The sequence below is a fragment of the Crinia signifera genome, chromosome 7 (assembly GCF_055691185.1).
Source record: "Crinia signifera chromosome 7, ASM5569118v1, whole genome shotgun sequence".
Classification (NCBI taxonomy): Eukaryota; Metazoa; Chordata; class Amphibia; order Anura; family Myobatrachidae; genus Crinia; species Crinia signifera.
This window is the reverse complement of record NC_139223.1, coordinates 44,878,070-44,902,319: the sequence shown is the minus strand read 5'-3', so window position 1 is coordinate 44,902,319 and position 24,250 is coordinate 44,878,070. Positions and strand designations below refer to the sequence as shown.

General features: G+C 48.1%; 1 protein-coding gene across 2 annotated transcripts; it reads right to left on the bottom strand.

The window, feature by feature from the left end:
• BRAT1 (BRCA1 associated ATM activator 1) lies at positions 1 to 24,192 on the bottom strand. Of its 2 annotated transcripts, XM_083152963.1 has the most exons (14): positions 24,063 to 24,192; positions 21,645 to 21,779; positions 14,219 to 14,373; positions 10,427 to 10,571; positions 9,279 to 9,648; positions 8,830 to 8,949; positions 7,963 to 8,045; positions 7,325 to 7,443; positions 7,052 to 7,238; positions 6,721 to 6,794; positions 5,631 to 5,724; positions 4,491 to 4,589; positions 2,823 to 3,007; positions 1 to 956 (listed from the first exon to the last, which is right to left on the bottom strand). In XM_083152963.1, the coding sequence occupies exons 1-14, from the start codon at positions 24,088 to 24,090 to the stop codon at positions 267 to 269; spliced, it is 2,484 nt and encodes an 827-aa protein (XP_083009089.1). In that variant the 5' UTR covers positions 24,091 to 24,192; the 3' UTR covers positions 1 to 266. The 2 variants fall into 2 exon arrangements, with proteins under 2 accessions (XP_083009089.1, XP_083009090.1); XM_083152964.1 differs by lacking the exons at positions 14,219 to 14,373; positions 24,063 to 24,192 and having other exon boundaries at positions 21,645 to 21,778.
• Positions 24,193 to 24,250: the final 58 nt, after the last annotated feature.

Sequence of the window (24,250 nt, the reverse complement as noted above, 5' to 3'; positions counted from 1 at the left end):
TGTTGGAATATGACAGCGTGTTATTGCTGTTATTATTAAACAAACTTTATTGCTTTGCTTGTGCTGGACATTTTATCTTTGGCTACAGCAACCTTTGTGATGTATGACCATTATGGATTCAGATGCAGCAACAGAGAACCTGACAGAACAGTTCTAGGTGCTGAGCATTGGGCTTTCTGACAGAAGGACCAGCGACATTTCACTAGTATCATAATTATTTATAAATGAAATCTAAAATGACACTACATTAGGCAGATGGAGGGAAATCAGTAGCAGTCCGCGTCATGCTCCTCACCACCCGAAAAGGTGGCTTTGATGTCCTGCAAGAGTGACAGCGGCGTTTCATGTACATAATCGCTACTTTTTGACAGAGAACATTTCAAATGATCAAAATTGATTTTCTTTAAGACGTCAACCACCCAGCTTGTGTCACACTGCACATTATCATTACCAGCCCGGGCTGTGATACGCTGGTCTTTCAGTGCGTGCTCCAGCCAGTCTCTGTCATATAGTCCTGCGTTACAAGAGTTCCCCTCACACAGTTTTGTCCTCACACACAGGAGGATGTCACAGGCTTTTAACGCCACAGGTCTGTCACAGTCACACAGACAACTCAGTAAAAACTGGAAGAGCCCTATTTGTTCACAATGCGACAGTGCATCAGTGACTGTGCTTTTACGATCAGGTAACCCTACAGCGTATGGGCAACTGTAGGCAATATCCAACGCGAGGGTCTGGCGTATAAAGACGTCAGCCAGGTCCAGCGCATTCACTTTCACTTCCCAATCCAAATCACTGAGCGTCACTTCTAGTATCCGATATAGTAGGTTCTCTGCGTCATGGAAATTCTGCATGTGACCCTTCCTCAGCCAATCGGTGAAAACCTTTACAACAGCCCTCCGGGGAAAACCTTCAGTATCCCGACATAAAATGTCCATTAGATTTGGCACCAGGTCCTGTTAAGGTGGATATAATGATAACAGAGTAGAACAGTAAAACAAGTCACTGTTACCTGAAGAGCAGGATCTTAAAGATAACACAAACCAAACATTACTGACTTGGCCCATTCTCCTTAATGGGCAACTATGCCTATTTCAGAGTTCTCTTATCTTCTCTGTAGTTAGTACAAGTATTTGGAGCAGACTAGATGAGGCCAAGTGGCCAAGGCTGTCAAATTTTATGTTTCAAAGGATCTGCTGCTAATGTCTTGAGGCCCCCATGCACTAGGGCGACTTGTCCTTAGGACAAGTCGCCCCCGACTTCCCCGGCTGCTTGATTAGATTGGCACTTGATGTGCCATTTTTTACATGTGATAAATCGTCTCGATTTATCACATGTCGGGGAGCAGGGGGGGGGGGCTACAGAGGTGGGAGCTGGTGGGAGCAGGGGGGCTGGGGACGCTGCGGGGGACACGTCTGTGTCCCCCGCTGCTGGGGACGCTGCGGGGGACAGTGTCTGTGTCCCCCGCTGCTGGGGACACAGGCGGCATAGAGCCGGGCAGTGGGAGCCGGCGGGAGCTGTCAGTGCTAGAAAAAAAAAGCCTATACAATGAATGGTGGGCAGCCAGTGATTGGCTGATTGCACTCTCAGCCAATTGCTGACTGGCTGAGAGAGCACTCAGCCAATCAAAGGCCGCCCATTCATTGTATGGGCTTTTTTTTTTATTCAGTGCTGACAGCTCCCGGCTCCCCCTGCCCGGCTCTATGCCGCCTGTGTCACCCCAGCGTCTCGCAGCGTCCCCAGCATCCCGCTGTGTCACCCCAGCGTCCCGCTGTGTCACCCCAGCGTCCCGGCTCTATGCCGCCTGTGTCACCCACGCTCTATGCCGCCTGTGTCACCCCAGCGTCCCGCAGCGTCCCCAGCCGCTGTGTACCCAGCGTCCCGCAGCATCCCCCGCTCCCTCCACCGCCGCCCCACTAGGTCCCAAGTCGGGTGGTCGGACGTGCAGCAGGTCCAACCACCCGACGCAGATCCGATGCGCACGGGACCGCGCATCGGATCTGAGGGGACATCAAAACTAGCCGATTTTGGTCCGATTTCGCCCAGATCCGACTGATCTGGCCGAAATCTGACCAAAATCGGCTAGTGTATGGGGGCCTTTGGTGCCAGTTACCACAGGTCACCAATCAACATATTGTGGAATCCAAACCATGATGGCTCAAAGCTGTTTTGGTGGTATAAGGGGGACCTACATAATATGAGGCAGGTGGTTTTAGTGTTACGGCGAATGGTTGTATATATATATCGAGACCATACCAGTGAGGATTCCCTGAACACACAGACAGTTCAATGCTTAGACCAGTGCTATTTTTCAGCAGGCTTCAGCAGGAACTGTGGCCCTTTTTCTAGTTCACTTTTTCTGACAAAATCCTTCTTAGATGGACAAAACCATGCACTGCAGGTGGGGCAGATGTAACTTGTGCAGAGAGTTAGATTTGGGTGGGGTTTTACTTCAAAGTGAGATCTATATTGCAGTGTAAAAATAAAGCAGCCAGTATTTACCCTGCACAGAAACAAATGACTCACCCAAATCGAATTCTCTTTGCACATTTTACATCTGCCCCGCTGCAGTGCACATGGTTTTGTCCATCTAAGAAGGATTTTGTCAGAAAGAGTGAACTAGAATAAGGGCCTCAGTTCCTGCTGGAGCCTGCTGAAAAATAGCACTGGCTTAGACACTGTATAACCACCATATGGAACCCCAATAGTAACATCTAATGGAAAGGCAAAGTTGGTCCGGCTGACTTCCTGCCAAGTGTCCCACTCGATAACTAATTTCCTTTGATACGAGCAACACTAAATGTAGGCAGGATAATACTGACCTCTCTATTTAATGGTGCTGCGGATATGGCATCTCCGGCCGTCTTGTAAATGGGAGCAATACCAATAATCTTCCCAATGCAGGTCACAGCGCTGGCCCGAACGTAACTCTCTGGGTCTTTAAGAAGATCTAAAACCAGCTTTGGAACACCAGACGAACTCAGAAGTTGTCCGAACTCCCCTTGTTCTGAAAAAGAAACCAGTGAATTTGTAATCTGGGAAAAACTTCATTATGTAAATTTCTATTTCATGTCATGTACATCCTAGTGCTGTGGCTTCTCTTCTGCACCACAGAGGCCCCAGCATCTCATAAATGAAGTAGCCACAGCTGAGGGGAAGCACTAAGAGTCTGCTCAATAAAACACCATTAGATTCCAGGGGGAAGGACCCACATGAAAATCCTACGTTAGGGAAATACATTTCCCTAAATATACATAAAAACAGAACCTACGTACAGTATCTGTACACAGGGGTTACTTTTGTTTTGTTAGTTACCTGCAGATCTTAAGCTGGAACATGGTTAATGAAGGACAGAATGATCATAGTTCCGTCCTTCAATAGGATACTTGGTATCACTAGCAATATAGAGCCCAATTCCAGTCTATTAGCAAGGCTGCAATTTTTGCAGATTGACAAAACCATATGCCCTGCAGGTGGGGCAGATGTAACATGTGCAGAGAGAGTTAGATTTGGGGGCATTTTTTTGTTTCTGTGCAGGGTAAATACTGGCTGCCTTATTCTTACACTGCAATTTAGATATCAGTTTGAATACACCCCACCCAAATTTAACGCTCTCTGCACCTGTTACATCTGCCCCACCTGCAGTGCAGCATGGTTTTGCCCATCTGCAAAAATTGCCTGATTGAGGCCCATAGTCAGGTTTGAGGTGCAGCAGCAGACACCAGCGACCGCAGGCACAGGTATATCCGGTAAACACACTGCATAATATGCACCAAATTGTGCATGAGAGGAGATATGTCGATCCGATCCACCACATCAGACAACATGTCACTCTATGTCTACCCAGCTGTCACCTTATTTATTTATTTATTCTCCAATTGGGGACAGTGGGAACTTGTTTTTTTTATTTGAAAAACACAGGGCCATCTTAACAGCATTGTAGGCCCCGGGCAAAGCAATGCATTTAGGGCCCCTCCACACCCATTCACAGGAAAAAATGTACACAACCAAACCATAACATGCCCATCCTGTGGTCCTATGCTATTTCTCCACTTGCTTCCATACAGTGAATGGCTGTCAGCACTCTGAAGAATAGCACCAGCCATCCCCCAATGAGCATGCTGACAGCCATTCACTGTCTGGCTGCAGGCTGGGGGGCAGGTAGAGAAAGCTGGACATGGATTGGTGGATAGCTCCAGCCATCCACCAATCAGCATTCTGACAGCCATCTACTGTCTGGCTGCAGGCTGGGCAGCAGGTAGAGAATGCTGGACATGGATTGGTGGATAGCTCCAGCCAACCACCAATCAGCATGCTGACAGCCATTCAGGAGGCAGGAGCTCACAACTCAATCTGCCCCAGCTCAAAGGCCCCTGTCATTGGGGGGCCCTTGGGCAGCTGCCTATTGAGCCCATACATTAAGATGGCCCTGGTACTACGTATCAGCAACTATATGGATCATCGTGTTGGAACACAGCTTAATAATTTACCTTTAACAGCATCTGTGACATGAGTGACAAATTCTAACGTCGTATCTCGGACCTCCCAAGAGGGGCTGCAGGAACGCTTCATTAACACGGGGCACAAAGCTGGAAAATAGAACCGGCATGAGTTTCAAACCAATTTCTAGTTTATTAATTACGACTTTCTATAGCATGGGTCTTCAAACTGCGGCCCTCCAGATGTTGTGAAACTACAAATCCCAGCATGCCTTGCCACAGTTTTAACACTCCCTTATAAAACTGTGGCAAGGCATGCTGGGATTTGTAGTTTCACAACATCTGGAGGGCCGCAGTTTGAAGACCCATGTTCTATAGCAACCAATCAGATTATATTATCTTCTAGAAGGTGTTAAATAAATAAGAAGAAAAATCTGATTGGTTGCTACGGGCAACATCCCATCTTCAATAGAACTCCCATCTGAGTAAATCATCTGAGTTCCAGAGCACAAACTAAAGCAGTGCACAGATTAGATCAGGCCTGGCCAACCTGAGAGTCTCCAGTTGTTGTGAAACTACAAGTCACAGCATACCCTGCCACAGCTTTGCCATTAAGGAATGCTCAAACCGTGGCAAGGCATGCTGGGATGTGTAGTTTCACAACAGCTGAAGAGCCATAGGTTGGCCAATCCCTGGATCGCCCGCCCATGTAAGTAAATCGGCGGGGCAGTCAGTGTGGGACGTGTTTTTTTGTTTAGGTATGCCAATCACGGGACTGACTATTTTTCAATACCAGATTCCCGGACTGGCATCCATACCTGCATTAGATGATATTTTTAATGCTATTGCAGGTTCCGAGCGGTCGAAATGACAAAACGTTTAAATTGTCCATTGTGTACCCACTATGTCATGGACAATGTGCACTCCCGTGCCTCATCAGCAACATCCTCTGTCATCTGTGCATGCAGGATCACAGGACAAGGCAAGCGAGTGGGGTAGTAAATACTCCCAGCTGATGAAGTGGAGGAGTGAATACGTCAACTCCAGCGATCCCTGTTAAAAGCACGGACAGAGAGCCCCACTACCCTACATTAAACCCAGTAAAAACAGGACAGTAAAATCCAGCTAATTATTCAGTCATTGAACAGATCCAGTTCTGTCATAGAATGTACTGTATGTTGTAGGTCAGACCTTGGAGGAAAGAATTGCTTTGTTCCCAGTGCTCATCAGATGTTCCAGAAACCTGGAGCCACTTCAGTGATGCCTGAAACGCCTTTTTCAGAACCTAAAGTGAGGACAGTGATTAGCCAGGCTGCCGACATAGGGGTAGATGTATGAAGCAGTGATAAGGGAGAAGTGGCCCATGGCAACCAATCAGCTGCTCTGTATCATTTGATAATATGCAAATTATAGATGTTACTTCAGTGCTGATTGGCTGCCATGGGCCTCTTCTCCTCTGGCTCACTTCTCCTCCCTTATCACTGCTTCAGGCATCTGCTCCTGGATTCCCTATTTCTCGCTTTCCTGCCCACAAGCAGAGTTGTAGTTATTACCAGTCAGCTAATAGATAATAAATGAATGCATGGATTACACAGTCCTGTCCTCTGTCATAAAACACATAGGGGGAAATGTAATAGAATGAGAGAATCAGAAAGTGAGAGATTTGGAAAGAAATCGCCAGGTTTTTTTTAAAGCGGCAATCATTTACACTGCAAATCCAGTTTGAGTTTGCAGTGTAAATGATTGCCGCTTTAAACAAAACCTGGAGATTTCTTACCAAATCTCTCACTTTCTGAATCTCTCATCCTATTACATTGTACCCATAGGGTTCTCTCTTGCATTGTCTTATCAATAGATTTCTATCACATACATTCTGTAATTGGACCATTTTACACTGTGTTTATTCTCTTTATACAAAAAAACCCATCACAAGGTAGTACGGAATAAAAAAAGATCAGATCTGGAGACAGACAGACAGTCAGACAAGGGTTAGGATGAGAGTTTGAAGTTTTGTTGAGGTCAGCAACCAGATAGGGAGAGGGAGAGAATTCCTGAGGTAAGGTAGCAGCACAGGCAAATGATTATAATGATGTTCCTATGTGCGGCTGTCCTTTCAGGCAACTAGCCTGTACTGGATAATACAACATTTCTACGGAAGGTGGAAACTGCCAACGGTCAGTAATATGCTAAACAGGGCATCAAATCTACATTCGGCTTTTATCTACTCGAATACAAACATGGGGGACATACTTGTAATAAGCTTTAAAATATGGAGTCTTACTGTTGGGTCTGTCTCTGGGTTCTCAAGATAAGCCGTAAGCATGCTGTAGGTCTTTGCCAAAATGTCTGCTCGCACTAAAAACAAAAACACCTGATTAACTCACCCCATCACTTGCAGACCAGGAAACAAAAAGGTAATCCCACCCCATTACTAGGTCACATTAATACCCCTCACCATCTCCACTCAGTATAATTAAAGGTCTAATTTTTGGTACTGGATGGAGTCACAAAAATGACACTAAAAATTTTAGTAGTGTGCTAGTGGAGTAACATTGAAAGACAGACCTGGGATGCCAACAATATATGCCCAAGTTACACAATATTTGCCTCACATGGCCAACGTGACAGAGCTCCGATGGCGTCCAGCGCTGACCTTTGAACTCGAAGGGAACCTATCAGGAACCTGCAAAAGTGGGACCCAGCGGATGAAGAGCAACCTGCTTGGCCAATGCTGAACTGCAGAACGGACACCACAGAGCACAGCACAGAGGCATGGGGGATCTGCAGGGGGCATTCATCCTGAAATGAGAGGAGTCCATTATACAAACATAACCAACACAACGGGATGTCACATAATGCAAGCTGTGCTGGGTCTTATAGGTTACCTTCTCACACAGCTCCGTCAGGTGGCTCAGGCACTGACACAACAAGCTGACACATGAAGACTTTGTAGATAAGAGATTTTCCACAATGAAGGGATCAGACACGGGTTCATCTAGAAAACCTAAAAAACAGACCGGAATCATGATGTGTTTCTCTATAGAACGCTTGTTACAGAACTTGCAGTGTAACCCGCATTATGGGGGAAATGTATCAAACCTTATAAAAAGTTAAGCAGTAGCCATAGCATCCAATCTGTGCTAGATTAATGGCACTCAATGTTGTCATAGACCGGATGTCGACATAGAACATGTCGGTAAAGAGACATGTCATTACCGGCGATGTCACTTGCCACACTTCTCCTTCATACATGGGGAAGAAGCGGTAACAGCCACATAACGGATAACGGCGCTGAGATTGCTCTGCTCCGCTCCTCCCCCCCACTGAGGGGCAGATTTATTAAGCTTGGTGAAGTGATAAAGTGTCTGGTTTTTATCACCGGCCAATCAGCTCCTAACTGTGAAGTTACAGGCTTGTTTTTAAAAATGACAGGTAGGAGCTGATTGGCCGGTGATAAAAACCAGACACTTTATCACTTCACCGAGCTTAATAAATCTAATTTAAGATAAACACTGTAAAATACCTGGCTGTCCTGATGAAGTCTTCAGCACGCAGTCCAATGGGTGGAGGAGCACACATGCAGCTTGCAATCTAACATCTTGGGGACTAAAAACACAAAGGCTCAGACTGTATAAAAACCATCTTAAGAAATATATAGATTAACAAAACAGTTGTGTTCTGAAAAGTGGAAAAGGACAGAAGTTGTTTATTTGCACATGTCATAATTCACAGACAGTCAAGTCTATAGCAGAACATTTGTTATGCAAAGTTATCAATTCTAAGCATGTACTAAGCAAGATCACAATAGTCAGAGACATCATAGCAGCGGGCTGATTGGCTGCATTCTCAGAATATTGGGCCACCCACTGTGTGTTTTACATATTTGTGGCTTATTGGGATCATGTATAAAATGGGCTAGGACAGCAAATAGAAAAAGGGAGTGACAGGGCAGAGCTACAGGCAGAAAGGGCAGTGAGGCGAGACAGAGTATCAGTGGCAGATCAGAGGACAGTGGACTAAGTGGGGGGTGTGACAGTGCAGAGCAGTAGGCAGGCAGGGTAGTGAGGGGAGGCATAGCAGCAGCGGCAGAGCAGGGGACAGTGGACAGAGAGGGGGTGTGACAGGGTGGAGCAGCAGGGAGGGAGGTCAGTGAGCCAAGACAGAGCAGTGGCAGGCAGGGTAGTGAGGGGAGACATAGAGCAAGGGACGGTGGACAGAGAGGGGGCGTGACCGGGTGGAGAAGCAGGTAGGGAGGGTAGTGAGGGGAGATAGAGCAGTGGGCAGAGCAGGGGACAGTGGACAGAGAGGGGGCGTGACAGGGTGGAGCAGAAGGCAGGGAGGGCAGTGGGCAGAGGTGGGGGAGACAGTGCGACAGATCAGATATACTAACCAATGCTTTAATCTCAGAATGCCAAACGCCAGGGAACCAGCATGGAAAGGGTTCAGGGTTTTTAGTGCCCGTTTTAGCACAATCCATAGACCGTAGTCAGCATTACAGAAATCAGGGAATCTGGGGGAACAAAAAATAATGCCAACATACTGAGACACAGGCTTAGGGGTCAGTTCAAGTAGCCTTGAGGGGCTCGCCTGGCAAGTTAGTGTGGCTATACGCTGCCCTTATGGCAGCTTTAAACTGGCATAAAGACTTGAATTTATTGTATCTATAACCAATGGCTGGTTGATCATAAGCAGAAAATGGCAAACACTATAAAATACACTATAATATATATATATATATATATATATATATATACACATATATATATACACACACAAGTTTAGCAATTTCAGTGGCCATGTTTATTTGGCTCCATATTTCCAGGGTGTTATTCTGGATACCTGGTCACAGCAAGAAGCAGGCCCTCCAGATGAGGTGCAGCATGGACAGGTTTCTGGTCCAGGAGAGAGATGATCAGCTCTGCTGTCCGGGGCCAGAGCAGCTTCGCCAGTGACTCAGGGCAGTCTCTGAAGACGGCAGTCAGAGATCTCAGCGACTGATTGACCATTTGGGAATTTCCGGAGGCGAGAAGCTTCTCTAAACACGTAAGGATTGTTTGCGCCATATCAGGTAACTCAGACATACTGCCGGCATCTGGGTGTCCCTCCAGCTTCACACACATGATGAAAACATGAGCTACTAAGTCATTGGCTGCATGTGCCACAAACAGGCTGGAATCCGTCAGCAGATTCAACATCAGCTCCGACACTCCTGGCGGGAGGCAACATAGACAGGGATCAAACACCATCGTTAGCGGAACTCAGGTCAATCTGAACTTAGTGATTATATATCAATTTTCTCCAAAGAACTGGCACTCCGTATAACCCAAAGAGTAACTGTAGTGTGGCCTATGGTGGTGCTCCGTATAACTTAAATAAACTCCTGCTGTGGTGTACAATCAAAAGAGTTAATGTAGCGTGGCCTATGGAGGCACTCCACCAGACTTTCAATAATGGTACAAGACATTTTGGAAGCGACTTCTTTATGAAAACATGCCTTGTGTCTTGATAAAGGAAACATTGACTTAGAACCCACACCTTGTGCCATTGAGAAGACGATAGGGAACAGACAGCTGTTTCGGTGTACACCTGGGTAGCGCACACCGAAACAGCTGTCGGTGTGTATGACAGAGGGATGACGGATGTACCATTGCTTTGCTAAGTATCTATTATGTCTTACAAAAAATTCCCTCTTGTTTTCTCATGCTGCTAAAGAATTGCACTTTAAGATGTTGGTTTTGCACAAGTTTTTTTCTTTAAAAGGATGTTGCTCTGGCTTCTCTTGGGTTTGTATCTGTGGAACTTGCACTGACAGATGACCTTTTGAGCAAGTGCGGCTTAGTTTTATACAATATATATATATATATATATATATATATATATATATATATATATATATATATATATATATATATATATATATATATATATATATATATATATTAGAGAGCTACACACCCTATCAGATAATAAAGATGTACAGTACTCACCATCTGTATGTACAAACTGTACCGCCTCCTGATGCTGTACCATACTGAGCAGGCCTTGTATCCATCCTATCCTCACTGAGGCATCCTTCCACATAACGTTACTGTGATTATTCTGCCCGAAGATTTCCTGTACAATATTATCACTCTGAAAGACACATCAATCATTATAGATAAACCTGTTTGTAAGTACACCCTGCACAAAGGAGAAAAATGACCTATGTAAAATCAACAGAACAGTGCTGGATACAAGAGAGAACATTTCCTAGATGCCATCACCCCGATACATGACATCTCCCACACTCCTGTTGTCTCTGGCACACAATGGGCCTATGCGGCATGCAACTCTGATGGTAACTGAAAGTATCTGCTCATATCTAGCGCAGTCGCACAGATGTCTATGACTGCACCACACTCAGCCCTGTGTACACTACATGCCCCATCATTACGTGTTGTACTTACACCTATCACATAGCAACACGACTAAAATAGGCGACCCCTTGGCATGCACGTGTTGGCTACATTTCCACAGGCCGGGTTCTCATAAGTGTTCCCTCCATCGCTCTGCACCTAATCCGTGAGGTGGGGCATTATGGTTGCTTATGCACCTCCCTCCCCCCCCCCCTCATTCACGGCATCCCCACGATTAAATGGCACATGCAAAACACTGACATGGCTATGGTCGACAATGAAAAAGGTTGACAAGATTTATTTTTCACTTTTTCAATGTTTTCATATTCATTCTCATGTGTCGACATGGACACCAATGAAGTGCCACACTTATGTCAACATTTACATGTGTTGACCTTTCTGTGTTGATTTTTTCTTGTGGCGATTCGCGGCACCCCCCGCGACCCCCCTCCCGCGATTTACAGCACACCACCCGCAATTCGCAGCACCCCCGGTGACTCCCACGATTCGCGGCCCCACCCCGTGACACCCCGCCCTCCTGCGATTCGCGGCACCCCGCGACCCCCCCTCCCACGATTCGCGCCAACCCCCGGGTCCCCCCTCCTGCGGTTCACGGTGCCCCCCACAACCCCCCTACCGCGATTCCCCACCCCTGACCCCCCCTCCTATCATTGCGGCAACTCCCCGCCCCCGCGACCCACCCTCCCGCGATTCACTGCAACCCCCCGCGCCCCCTACATCCCACGATTCGCGGCACCCACCCCCCCGCGACCCCCCCTCCCGCAATTCACGGCATCCACCCACGACCCCTCCTCCCGTGATTCGCGGACACCCCTCACCTCCTCCCCCCCCCACCCCCGCGCGCGATTCACGGCAACCCCAGGATTAAATGGCATATGCAAAACACTGGCACGGCTATGGTCGACAATGAAAAAGGTTGACATGAGTTTTTGAAGATTTATTTTTCTTTTTTTGAATGTTTTTATATTCATTCTCATGTGTCGACATGGACACCGATGAAGTGCCACACTTATGTCAAAATTTACATGTGTTGAACTTTCTGTGTTGATTTTTTCTTGTAGCAATTTTTTTCCAGTGACAACTATGAACTATGTGCACGTCAACCTACACATCATCAACCAATTCTTTGTATAATATATAACACCTGTTCTGTTTTACTGTAGGTGTTTTAAGTCAGACCTTTTACTGCTACTATTACTGTTTATGTAAATGCATTCTGAATGACAGCAACATCCTACCATCCTTCTACAAGAATATATAACCAACTAGGTGACATCGCGCCCCGTGCCCCCCCTCCCGCAATTCACGGACCCCCCGCGCACCCCCCCTCCCGCGATTCGCAACCCCCCCTCGCGCAATTCACGCCCCCTCCCACGCTTTGCGGACCCCCGCCCTCTCCCGCGATTCGCAGACACCTGCGCCCCCTCCCTCCCTTGATTCACGGCACCCCCAGCGCCCCTCCCGCAATTCACGGCACCCCTAAGCCCCTCTTTAGTCCCCCGTATACTCACACACCCCTATCACTACCCAGCTTCCTGCTCTCCTGAACCGTAACTTCCACCACTGGGGAGTCGCTGACGCTGTTTTGCCCACATGCCCCTATCATGCCTCATAGCCCAGCCTTCTGCTCTCATGCACCCGAACTCCCACCCAGTAGGAGGAGACAGTACAGACTCCTGTACTGCCATGCTGGACCCTCACCCACTGGCAGAAGCTGCACAGTATCTCCCACCCTCCTCTTTAGTCCCCCTTATGCCCACACACCCCTATCACTACCCAGCCTCCTGTTTTCCTGTGTCATGACCTCCGCCAGTGGGGAGCCACTGACTCAGAAACACCCTACTATACTATTGCACACACACACACACACACACCTAAACAACATGCACACACAGCCCCCCCCCACACCCACAAATGTCACTGTACCATCCACACTATCAATGTACATCTTACTCTGTAACCGCTTTTTAATTAAACAAAACAATACACACCCCCTTCCACATCATATGCTCTCTATTTAACACATTTCACCTATAACTCAAGTTGCAATACAGGCCATCTTTCATACAATTCTAACCATCTTTCTCATATACAAATGTTCACAAATTAAGGGGGCGCAGCCCCTTACGACGGTGTGAAGAGCGCCCGTAGGGCGCGATGAATCACCTAGTGTTTTATAAATGTGGCTCCCTGGAGAACGTGCACGCTGCAACCCCACAGACGCTTTGTTCCCAAGAATCTATAACAGCATTGGGCACTGGTTGGTAAAGTAACTAATATGCCAATAGCCTACATCAATACTTTCATTTGAAAGATGACGTATGTAGTTCTGCTAACCGGATACATCCCATTGCAGTAAAAAACAAGTGTCTACGGCGCTAGGGAATAACGTAGTGTGTACTGGGCAGTGTAACTTCTGCAGCCACCCTGCTGGAGGATTGCCAACCTCCACAATTTACCACAAGAAAACAAAATAGCATGGAGTGCTCAAGAAATACACTATATCAATCAATAACATTTATTAAGTACACAGATAATACAATGTATGAATACACAGTTAAATATACAATGTATAGATGATAGAAAAAATGAAAAAACAAAAATGAAAATAGAAATAAAAACAAACTTGACATAAAACAAAGCTTAAAATGTAAGCCTTGGTAGCAGGCACATATCACTGCTCATAGGAAGTCAGTGCAATCACTCGCGTCTGGGTTTTAATGATTAGTCCATTAGCAAGTGTTATTGAGCTATAGGATATCCTTATGGATGATAAAGAATTTATTTTTAAAATGACCGGCGCATCCAGCGCTTAACAGTTATGGCCAATGTGCCCGGCAAGTTGCTCTGAATAATATCAGAATTACTTTTTGAACTAGATCGCTTGGCATCGCATCTAGTTTAAAACGCACAGTGTATGGGCATCGTTAGGAGTGAGGATCACTTACAATGCTATGGTCCATGGTAATGGTCAACTGTCCTATTCATGAACTGTTCCTGGATTAGGGGGAGGGGGAGTGTTTCATCTGAAGTTCTACTTTCATAAATATTAATATGCACAGAGATAAGGTTCTGTGGGGAAGAACTTATCAATTCTTGGAGAGAAATAAAGTGAAGATCAGCTCCTGTGATATTTCTAGAACATTCTGTACAAGTACAAAACTAACCAGCTTCTAATTGACATTTTGCAGGCTGTGCTCGAAAATGACAGTGGTTGGAACTTTATCTCTCTCCAGGACTTGATGATAGATCTCAATTGATCTGGAACAACTTGCTTCACCCCAAAAAAAAAAATTCTAGATCCAAAAAGGAACCTCCTCTAATAGCTGTCTGCATTCGGGTTTTGCAAACATTTTCTCTTACCAGCAGGTATTTAAATCCTCCTTCCTGAGCTGCCAACATCCCTACTAGTCTCATGGAGAAGGCGAGGAGGCTTGGATCTGTCTCTTTCACACTGAGCACCTGCTGAAGAAGTCCAACAATACACCGATTCTCATCCAATAACGTCTCGGGAGGTGCTAGGAGGAAGGGAAAGAAAAGGGGATTTTTGTCCTTACCTGGAAAATCCTTATTTCTGAATCCTTTGGTGGACACTGGGACAGTGGGAAGGGGGCGGAGCCATGGCGACAGGCACCAAGTAGCTAACACTTTAGTGGTGCAGCCCAGGCCCCTCCTTCCCCACACTCCATCCTAGGTCAGTTTAGACTACCACCGGACTTAGGAGCACAGGAAAGGAGAGAATGAAAGAAAGAAAAAGAGAGATCTTGTATCACCATGAACAAGAGCATTCCCTAAAACCAACCCATCCGCCGATCAGGGGCGTCTGGGCGGGCGCCCAGTGTCCACCAAAGGATTCAGAAATAAGGATTTTCCAGGTAAGGACAAAAATCCCCTTATTTCCTTCATGCCATTGGTGGCCACTGGGACAGTGGGACGTCCCACCGCTGTCCCCTCACGGGAGGGAACGCTCCTGAGCTGCAGAAAGAACGCCACGGCCAAACGCAGAGTCGACCTCGGTGAAAGTATCAAACCTGTAGTGGCGTATAAAAGTGTGCATGGAAGACCATGTGGCTGCGCGGCACAGCTGCTCTGCGGAGACTCCTGAAGCCGCAGCCCACGATGATCCTACCGAGCGAGTGGAATGGGCCGTGAGCCCTGCTGGCGCCGGCCTATTCGCCAGGAGGTATGCCTGCTGAACCGTAAGCCGCAACCACCTGGCAATGGACTGTTTAGATGCGGGCCAACCCCGCTTCTGATGATCATAAAGAACAAACAAAGCTTCTGTTCTTCTAATCTCCCTGGTCCTATCCACATAGATGCGAAGGGCCCGAACCACATCAAGAGCCCCTCCACTTCTTGAATCCTGGAAAGCAGGAACCACGATTTCCTGGTTTACGTGAAATCTGGATACCACTTTTGGCAGGTAACCCAACCTGGTACGGAGGACTGCCCGATCTTGGTGGAAAACCAAAAACGGTGGCTTACAAGATAGAGCGGTCAAATCCGAGACCCGCCTAGCTGACGCAATTGCCAGAAGGAAACACACCTTCCATGAAAGCCAACGCAACTCCACTGACTCCAGAGGCTCAAACGGAGCCACCTGAAGAGCTCTCAGAACCAAAGGCAGATCCCACGGGACTACGGGACTCCGAAAGGGAGGAGTCACGTGCATGACCCCCTGGAGGAAAGTGCGAACCTCCGGTCTTGTCGCAATGCGCCTCTGAAACAGAACCGAGAGCGCCGAGACCTGAACCTTCAAAGTGGAATGTTGAAGGCCCAAATCCACTCCCGACTGCAAGAAGGCCAACACCTTGGGCAACGAGAACCTCCTTGGATTCTTCTCGTGCTCTTCACACCAGCGAAAGAAAGAACTCCAGATCCTGTAGTAGACTCTTGCTGAAGACGGCTTCCTAGCCGCTATCATGGTTCTTATCACAGAATCTGAGAACCCCCTGTCTCTTAAGATCTCCCTCTCAAGAGCCAAGCCGTCAAACCGAGACGAGCTAGGTTGGGATGTTGACAGGGTCCCTGAGACAGAAGGTCTGGCCGGAGAGGTAACCGCCACTGAGGTTCCTCCGCCATGAGCCGGAGATCGGCATACCAGGCCCTGCGTGGCCAGTTTGGGGCCACCAGGATTACCCTTACCCGTTCCCGCTTGAGTCTTCTTAGGAACCGAGGAAGAAGAGCCACCGGCGGGAAGGCGTACACCATATCGAACGGCCAAGGTGCCGACAGAGCGTCGACCAGAAATGCGCCTGGATCCCGAGTCCTGGACCCGTAGCAAGGCAACTTGTGATTCCACCGGGATGCCAGGAGGTCTATCTGAGGCCTTCCCCAACGAAGGGTTAGAGAGTGAAACACCTCTGGATGAAGAGACCATTCTCCGGAGTGGATCTCTTGGCGGCTCAGAAAGTCTGCTTCCCAGTTTTCGACGCCGGGAATGTACACTGCCGACAATGCCAAGAGGTGACGTTCTGCCCAACGTAGAATTGGCTGTACCTCCAGAAAAGCTACTCTGCTCCGAGTTCCCCCCCTGGTGATTGACTGCCCGAGAGCAAATCAGGGGGGCCGCCTGGAGAAGGGCTAAGTAGATCGCCCTGAGCTCTAGAATATTGATCGGCAACCCCGACTCCTGGTGGGACCAAACTCCCTGGTAGGATCGGTCCTCCACCACCGCTCCCCAGCCCCTGAGGCTAGCATCTGTCGTCAAGAGTACCCAGTCGGAGACTAGGAAGGGCCGTCCCATGGACAGGTGACGTGGCTTGAGCCACCAGAGCAACGATAGTCGAACCTCCTGAGAGAGTACTACCTCCTGCCTCTTCAGAGCCTGTGGCGAACGGTTCCAATACTTGAGGATCTGGTGCTGCAACGGACGAGAGTGAAATTGGGCAAATTCCACCATCTCGAAGCACGAGACCATCTTGCCCAAAATCTTCATACATAGATGAAGAGAGACTCTCCTGTGCTTGAGAAACCCTCGTAAGAGGGCCTGCAAAGCCAGCCGCTTCTTGTCTGGAAGATAGACCCTCTGGGCCTGGGAATCCAGACGTGCTCCCAGATGTATCATCTCCTGGGAGGGTTCCAGGCTGGACTTGCGCCAGTTCACTAGCCAACCGTGAGCCTGGAGCAGGTCCAGCGTAATGCCTAGATGTTGCAGGAGTAGTTCTCTGGACTGTCCCAGAATCAGAAGGTCGTCCAGATAAGGCAGAATCCGCACTCCCTGGAGGTGAAGGAAGGCTGCCATAACTCCCATCACCTTCGTAAAGACTCTTGGTGCTGTAGAGATTCCGAAGGGTAGAGCCCGAAATTGGACATGAAGATCCTTGGTTGCAAACCGGAGGTACTTGCGGTGATCCGGATGTATCGGAACATGCAGGTATGCATCTCTGATGTCCAGAGATACCATGAAATCCCCCGGCTCCATTGCCTGTATAATGGACCGGAGGGACTCCATGCGAAACCGCGGAATGTTCAAGTAACAATTGAGATCCTTGAGATTCAGGATTGGTCGGAATGAACCATCCGGCTTCCCGATTAGGAATAAATTGGAGTAATAGCCATGGCCCCTCTGCTGAGGAGGAACCACTTCTATCACCTGAGACTGGAGAAGAGTCTGAACGGAGGCGTTGAGAGCCTCCGCCTTCAGAGGACAGGCCGGGCGCCCCGTGATAAAGAATCAGGTCGGCGGACGCCTGTTGAAGGAGAGATAGTATCCTTCCGACACTCTACTGAAAATCCAATTGTCCGATGTCGTCTCCCTCCACCTGTTGGCAAAATGGAGGAGGCGAGCCCCTACCGGCAGGGAGTCGACCTGAGGGGTCCCCGAGTCATTGGGAGGCCTTCTCCGGGGCCTTAGGAGGCTGACGTTTGCCAGACTGGGACTGTCTGCTCTTACCAAACGACTCCCTCCTGGGAGGACGGCTTCTTGTTGAAGATTGTCCCCTCGGCTTTCCCTGCGGCCGAAAGGAACGAAAGGACTGCTTCGGCTTAGAGGGTGCCGACGGGCGGAAGGCTGTCTTGGAAGTGGCTACCGTAGTCACAATCTTGTCCAGCTCCGGACCGAAAAGCATATCGCCCACAAAAGGAAGGGCCTCCAGGGCCTTTTTGGACTCTGCATCCGCATTCCAAGTGCGGAGCCACAAGGCTCTTCTGGCTGCAACCGAAGACGCCGAGATCCTAGAGGCTAACGTAGCCGTGTCCAGGGCCGCCTCGCCCAAATACATGGAGGCTTCTCTGATATGGTCCACCAGAGAAAGCAGCTCCGACCTGCGTGTATGCCTGACGTAATGTTCTCCGTCAACATATCTGCCCATTTGCTTACCGCCCTAGCCACCCAGGCCGAGGCCAAAGCTGGCCTATTAAGCGTACCCGCATGAGTAAAGATAGACTTAAAGACATGTTCCATCTTTCTATCCGTGGGGTCCTTTAGAGCCGCCACAGTGGGAATAGGCAAGGTAGTAGCCTTTACCAGCCGGGCTATGTGGGAATCCACCTGAGGCGGGCGTTCCCATTTCGTGCGCCCTTCTGCCGGAAAGGGATAAGAAGAAACCATCCTTTTAGAAATTGTAAATTTCTTATTAGGAGCAGACCAGGCCTTTGCCAGGTCTCCCTCCAGCTGCGTTGAAGATGGGAAAACAGCCGGATCCTTCTTCTTGCGCTTAAAAGAGGGTGCCTCCTCCGCAGGGGGTTGGTCTGGCTCCTGTATGTTTAAGCAAGAGCGGACCGCCTTCACCAGCGCATCTACCCTGGACTGAGTCATAACCTCGTCCTGGGATGTAGCCTCCTCGTCAGGGTCGTCCGGGTCAACAGGGTCATCTGTGTCCGCCTGGTCGTCCCCTGAAGTATCCGTCCCCGTAGAGTCAGCTCTCTGGGTGCGGGCTCTGGGGTTCTTGCGCTTGCTAGCGGCACCCAGCAGGTTCTGTAGAGAGGAAGAAACCTGAACCAGTCCCTGCACTGAGGAAGAAAGGCCCTGTACCCAAACTGGCTCAGGCGCCAGCGTCAGCAACTGAGGCTGGGACTGCGTGAGCGGAGCCGGTTGAGCTGGTGGAAGAGTCGCCTGTGAAGGCTGACTCAACACTGGTGGGGGCTGAGGGTGTGAACGGGAAGCGGCTAGCTGTCCAGCAAGGTCCCTCATGGCTGCCGTCAGGGCCGAATCCACAGAGTCCCCACCATTACAGCGTGTACACACACCCCCATGGTCTGTCGAGGTGGAAGAAAAATTCTCCTTGCACCTAACACACTTAAAGGCCCTCAGGGCAGGAGCGTCCCCTGACCGCGAGGGTCCTGCGGACTTTGAGCCTGACTTAGAAGTCATGGCTATGCTCTATCCCACTTCAATACAAGACAGAGTGAATAGAGAGATTTGCACAGAAAACCCCTATATAGAGAGGGGTGTGAAAACACAGCACTGAACACCTCAAGGGTGCAGTGTCAATGCAGTACAACCTGACCCGTCTGGAGACCGGGGAAGGAAGGGTGCCACAGTGTCCACACAAAAGCTGCTTTCCTGCTGCTCCTCTGCACCGATGCGTGACAGAGTCAAGCCTCCATTAGGACAGGACGCTGGCAGTCCCCGGCGGGAACTCATATAGAGGCTCCCTGCCGGGGATTGGGTGGGGAGGAGGTGTGGGACCTCCCCCCCCTCCTGGAACCTTGCCAGGGCTGAGAAAAATATGGCGGCCCCCACTGCTACAACAATAGCCCTGGTGGTCTAGTGGCCTCGGTTTCCCCTGTGGGGACCGAGTGTCACCGCCAGGAAACCGCCGGGAGCGCACCCACCCCCGGCGGCTACGTGCGCTGGGTTCCCTCCCTCCGGCATCTACTATCCAGACGCCACTGCCAGACAGAGCGTCTCGCGGTCACCGTTGCGGGACAGAGTCAAGCTTCCATCGGGAAGCGTCTCTGTCTCGCGTCTCCCCCAGCCGCGATACCGCTGCGTGCTGTGGGGAGGGAGGGGGGGAAGTGCGGCTTACCTGCTCCGTGGCGCACGGTCCCTCTGTGCTGGGACCCAGCCTGCAGGTCCGTGGCAGTTCACGACGAGCTGGCTCCGGAGCAGGTGAGCAGCCTGGGTGGTCCACCCGGCTTGCTCACCGCAAGTGCTAAAAAAAAAAAAAAAACTTTTAAAAAAAAAACGCTGCAAAAACCTGCAGCAGCTACTAAAAACGTGCCTGTGCTCCTAGGCACCAAGAAAAAACTGACCTAGGATGGAGTGTGGGGAAGGAGGGGCCTGGGCTGCACCACTAAAGTGTTAGCTACTTGGTGCCTGTCGCCATGGCTCCGCCCCCTTCCCACTGTCCCAGTGGCCACCAATGGCATGAAGGAAATATAAGAATGTTGTTATATAACGGACAATACACCATGCACCACAAATAGAGACATAGAGTAGGGCCAGAAGTACTAAGCTTTGATAAGTGGAGCGTGATAAACAACCAGCTGCCATGTCACTGGCTGTGTTGGAGCTGGTTGGCTGGTAGTTTCTCTCTCTCTCTCCACTGTATCAATGTTTTGAAGCTTAGTACATCTGGCCCACATACAGTACCGTCTGAACCTATCATCATTAGTAACAGAATTTAATCCCACCTCATGCTGGGTGCGAATGATCCAGCTGAAACCAGCAACCCATCTGCTTGGAATATCGCACCACACAAGAGAGATAACAGGGGCAAGGGTAGGGCAACTCGCTTAGGCTAGGTGGGAATCAAGTCATTAGTCAGTGATCCTACACACCATGCAGGGGGTAACAGAGAGAGTCTCTGGAGAGGAGATAAAGGAGCGGAGCATTGATGACATGGACTGAACTACGGAAGGACAAGGTGGAAGGGCCCTGCCTGTAAGAGCTTACATAGTAGTGGGAAGGGGCGGGGCACCTGGAGGGTGAACTAAATACATAGTTGAGGGTTGGATGTCCCACCCTCAGGGGCAGATTTATTAAGCTTGGAGAAGAGATAAACTGGAGATAAAGCGGAGAAAAGGTAAAAGGAGATAAAGCACCAGCCAATCAGCTATGTTTGAAAAAGACAGTTGGGAGTTGATTGGCTGGTGCTTTATCTCCTTTTACCTTTTCTCCGCTTTATCTCCAGTTTATCTCTTCTCCAAGCTTAATAAATCTGCCCCTCAGGCACTTACAACTCAAACGGCATTTGCAGACATATATACATCCACTGTATGTGTGGGCCTGTATCTGTTCATGATTACAAGAACACAATGATACTGTACACTGCCTACATTACCTTTCCTCCCCATCTCTCCAGGTGCCAATGTTATATCACTTTTTCACCGACGTGAAAATCCCAGGTTTTTGCACATGCACCAGGCCTGGATTTTAGTCAGTGGAAATGGTGACAAGGTAAATCTCATGTCTACTGACCTGGAATTTTTACTTGGGATACAAGCAGAGAATTTAACGGGTAAAACCCAGGTCGGCTCTTACCTGGGTTTTTCAACCCGGGCAGGGGAGGCTGGCCATTGAGCATGCACTTCCCGTTTGCGTGCTGCCCCCTGCCGCTGACAGCCTGCCCCCCACCCCCCAACGATGCCCGCCTGTCCCTAACCCAACCCTCCACCACAAACCTCCTGCTGCTGACCTTCTGCCGATGCCCAAGCCCCCCTGCTTTCCCTTATCAGTGCAAAAGAAATCAACCCGGGAATAAACACGAAAACAAGGCAGCGGAATCGTGGTCATGGGAAGGAGATCCAACTAAATCCTGCGATTTAGTGACCCGGGATTTTGGTGGAAAAACAGTATTCAATTCACACAACTCTGGATATTGACATAGGTGCACACAATTACCTGTCATAAGCAAAGACTTGAACCAATCCAGCAGCTTCTCATAGACTGAGTCATCCGTCATAGGCTGTCTGCTGTCAGCCAGTATTACACAGATGTGTGGCAGCAGCTGGAAACACTCCGCGTCCATAGGGAGCTCTGTAGGGAGTATCACAGTTATATTATGTACATAATGGTATTCTTACTGAGTAAATACCATTAATAATAATAACAACAACAACCATTTTAATGAAACAGGCACAATAAAGGACAGAAAAGCTTCTCATAAAATACAGAGACCATGGAACTACTAAAGGAAAATGAAGAAAATGCTGAGTACAATGAAAAGTCCTGAGTTTGCATTGAAGGATTTTAGAGTGTGTGGAACTGCGCGGGGAAGCGAGTGCCTTATAGTTGTAGCAGCACGGCTAAAACCTGGACCCCCAGATGAATCAGGAGAGATTCATTTATGGTTCCAAGTAACGGAGCTACTGTACATCATAAAGAAAAATGGCAACGTTTTTATTAAAGTAATCCGATAATTAGGACAATCATTTTTTTGTATCTTCCATGTGTTATTCAAGTGCAGTTATGTAGTTTCCCCCAACATTCCCTTGTGACAGCTCCCACCAACCTCTCACATCTGTCATCACTGGTTTCCTTAACCCTTAGACTGCCAACGTTGCTGTGAGAGATCCTCCAAATATCCGCTAAAAATACCAGCATCGCTCACAGCGACTGTTCTTTTAGTATACATAAATACAAATACAGCTGAGTCCCTTAATTAAATATTGCGCCCCCCCCAAAAAAAAAAAAGAAAAGAAAAGTGGTTTTGAGCGACACTGGCATTTTTAGCAGATATTTTGAGGAGCACAGAAACGGTGGCACGCAAAGGGTTAATAAAACACATTCCTTCAGTGTATAATGGGTCTCTGGTATCAGTGTGTGTCAGGGATTCTCTATACATAGTTACATAGTAGGTAAGGCTGAAAAAAGACTTGCGTCCATCTAGTTCAACCTGGTATAGATATCCATTGCTGATTTGGTAGGTTCTGGTATTTTACAGACAAATTATATTTCTTATTTGTACCCATGAATGTTTTTCTCCAGTAAATGTTTGTCCAACTTTGCCTTGAACGCATTTAATGAGCCAGCCGTTACCACCTCTCTGGGAAGAGAGTTCCAGAGTTTGACTGTTCTGACCGTAAAGAAATTCTTTCTACTAGCTGAATGAAATCTTTTTTCATCTTATCTATACTCATGCCCTCGTGTCCTAGATTCCTTTCTAGTAGAAAAGAGGGTGTGTGTGACAGTTCCTTATATTGGCCCTTGATATACTTGTACATGTTGAGCATGTCCCCCCTTAAACGTCTCTTTTCTAACGTAAATAGTCCCAAATTGCTTAATCTCTACATAGCTGCAGTCCAGCTAGTAATCAAATACACAATAATCTTTATCTAGAAGTGGCGTCAGGAGGGCATCAAGTGTAAATGTCAGAATTACTAGCTGCTTATTCCTGGACATTGTATATTCCAGGAACGCGACCCCTCTGGACTTAATTACCGGATTGTCAAGTGTAATCCCACCATAATAATCCAGTGTAATCCCACGCTGTAATAGAGCACCCTAAAAATTGATGGTCTATAATCAATATAACTACTTTTACCATTGATTTGGGAGAACCAGATGGTTTCTCACCATCAATAATAAAGAGCTATTGAATATTTTTAGTTATTTTTTTCTTATAGGTTTTTGGTACACAGAGCATAGCACTGCCCCCTGACACCTGTTAAACCACGTCCCCGAATCCTGATTGGCCCACAATTCACTAAACATTAAAGGGGTGACATCGATGGGTGAAACCATTAATGATTCCCTTACAAATGGTTTTACACCATCAATGGGTATCCCTAATATAATATACAGAAACACAGATGTGGATTCAAAGGTATACAGTGTCTAGGTAGACATGTACTATGTCAATAGTGAAAAAAGGTTGACATGCACTAGGTCAACACAAGAAAAATGTCAGAGTGAAAAAGATTGATAGAGGAAAAGATTGACATTAGTTTTTCCCAAGTTTCTAGTGTCAGTGTCAACATCGACCTCCAATGTGTTACACGTACCCTTACGTGGCTAGAGCTTTAGGCACCACTGCGCTCGGCACACTTTAATGTACCCAATCGTAGCCCACGTGGATCTTAAGGCATAAAATAGTCCAAAACATGAAAAAAAGTCACAAAAAAACTTTTTACATGTCGATCATTGCCATGTCAACCTTTTGTCAGCGATCAAGGGGCACCACATTATCACACATATACTATTGGTTCCTTATATATAATACCCTCTCTACTGGCAACTCAGCCTCTACACCTGCTATGGCTATGCACACACAGGTCACTATGCCATTGTCACTGCAAATAGAATAAAGTTTAAGCAGACCTCCTCTGGGCCCAGGCTCCCTCTCCATGCAGCACAGTAATCCAGAGACAAGATCCAGCTACTATAATAGACAGCATACACCGTGCCCATAGAGAAGGAAAAACATGGCATGACGTCTTTACTAAACGCCGACACGCAGCGGCCATCTTTATTGCTGGAAAATATTTTTTTTTTCTGAATACAGCAAT

Bases quoted from the DNA above. Each gene is read 5' to 3' on its own strand.
- BRAT1 (XM_083152963.1), bottom strand. From the start codon at position 24,090: ATGGAGAGGGAGCCTGGGCCCAGAGGAG. The intron at 7,239-7,324 runs GTAACCTATAAG...CTCTCATTTCAG, and splicing joins TGACGGAGCTGTGTGAGAAG to GATGAATGCCCCCTGCAGAT. The intron at 6,795-7,051 runs GTGAGGCAAATA...TTTTGTTTTTAG, and splicing joins AGCTCTGTCACGTTGGCCAT to TGCGAGCAGACATTTTGGCA.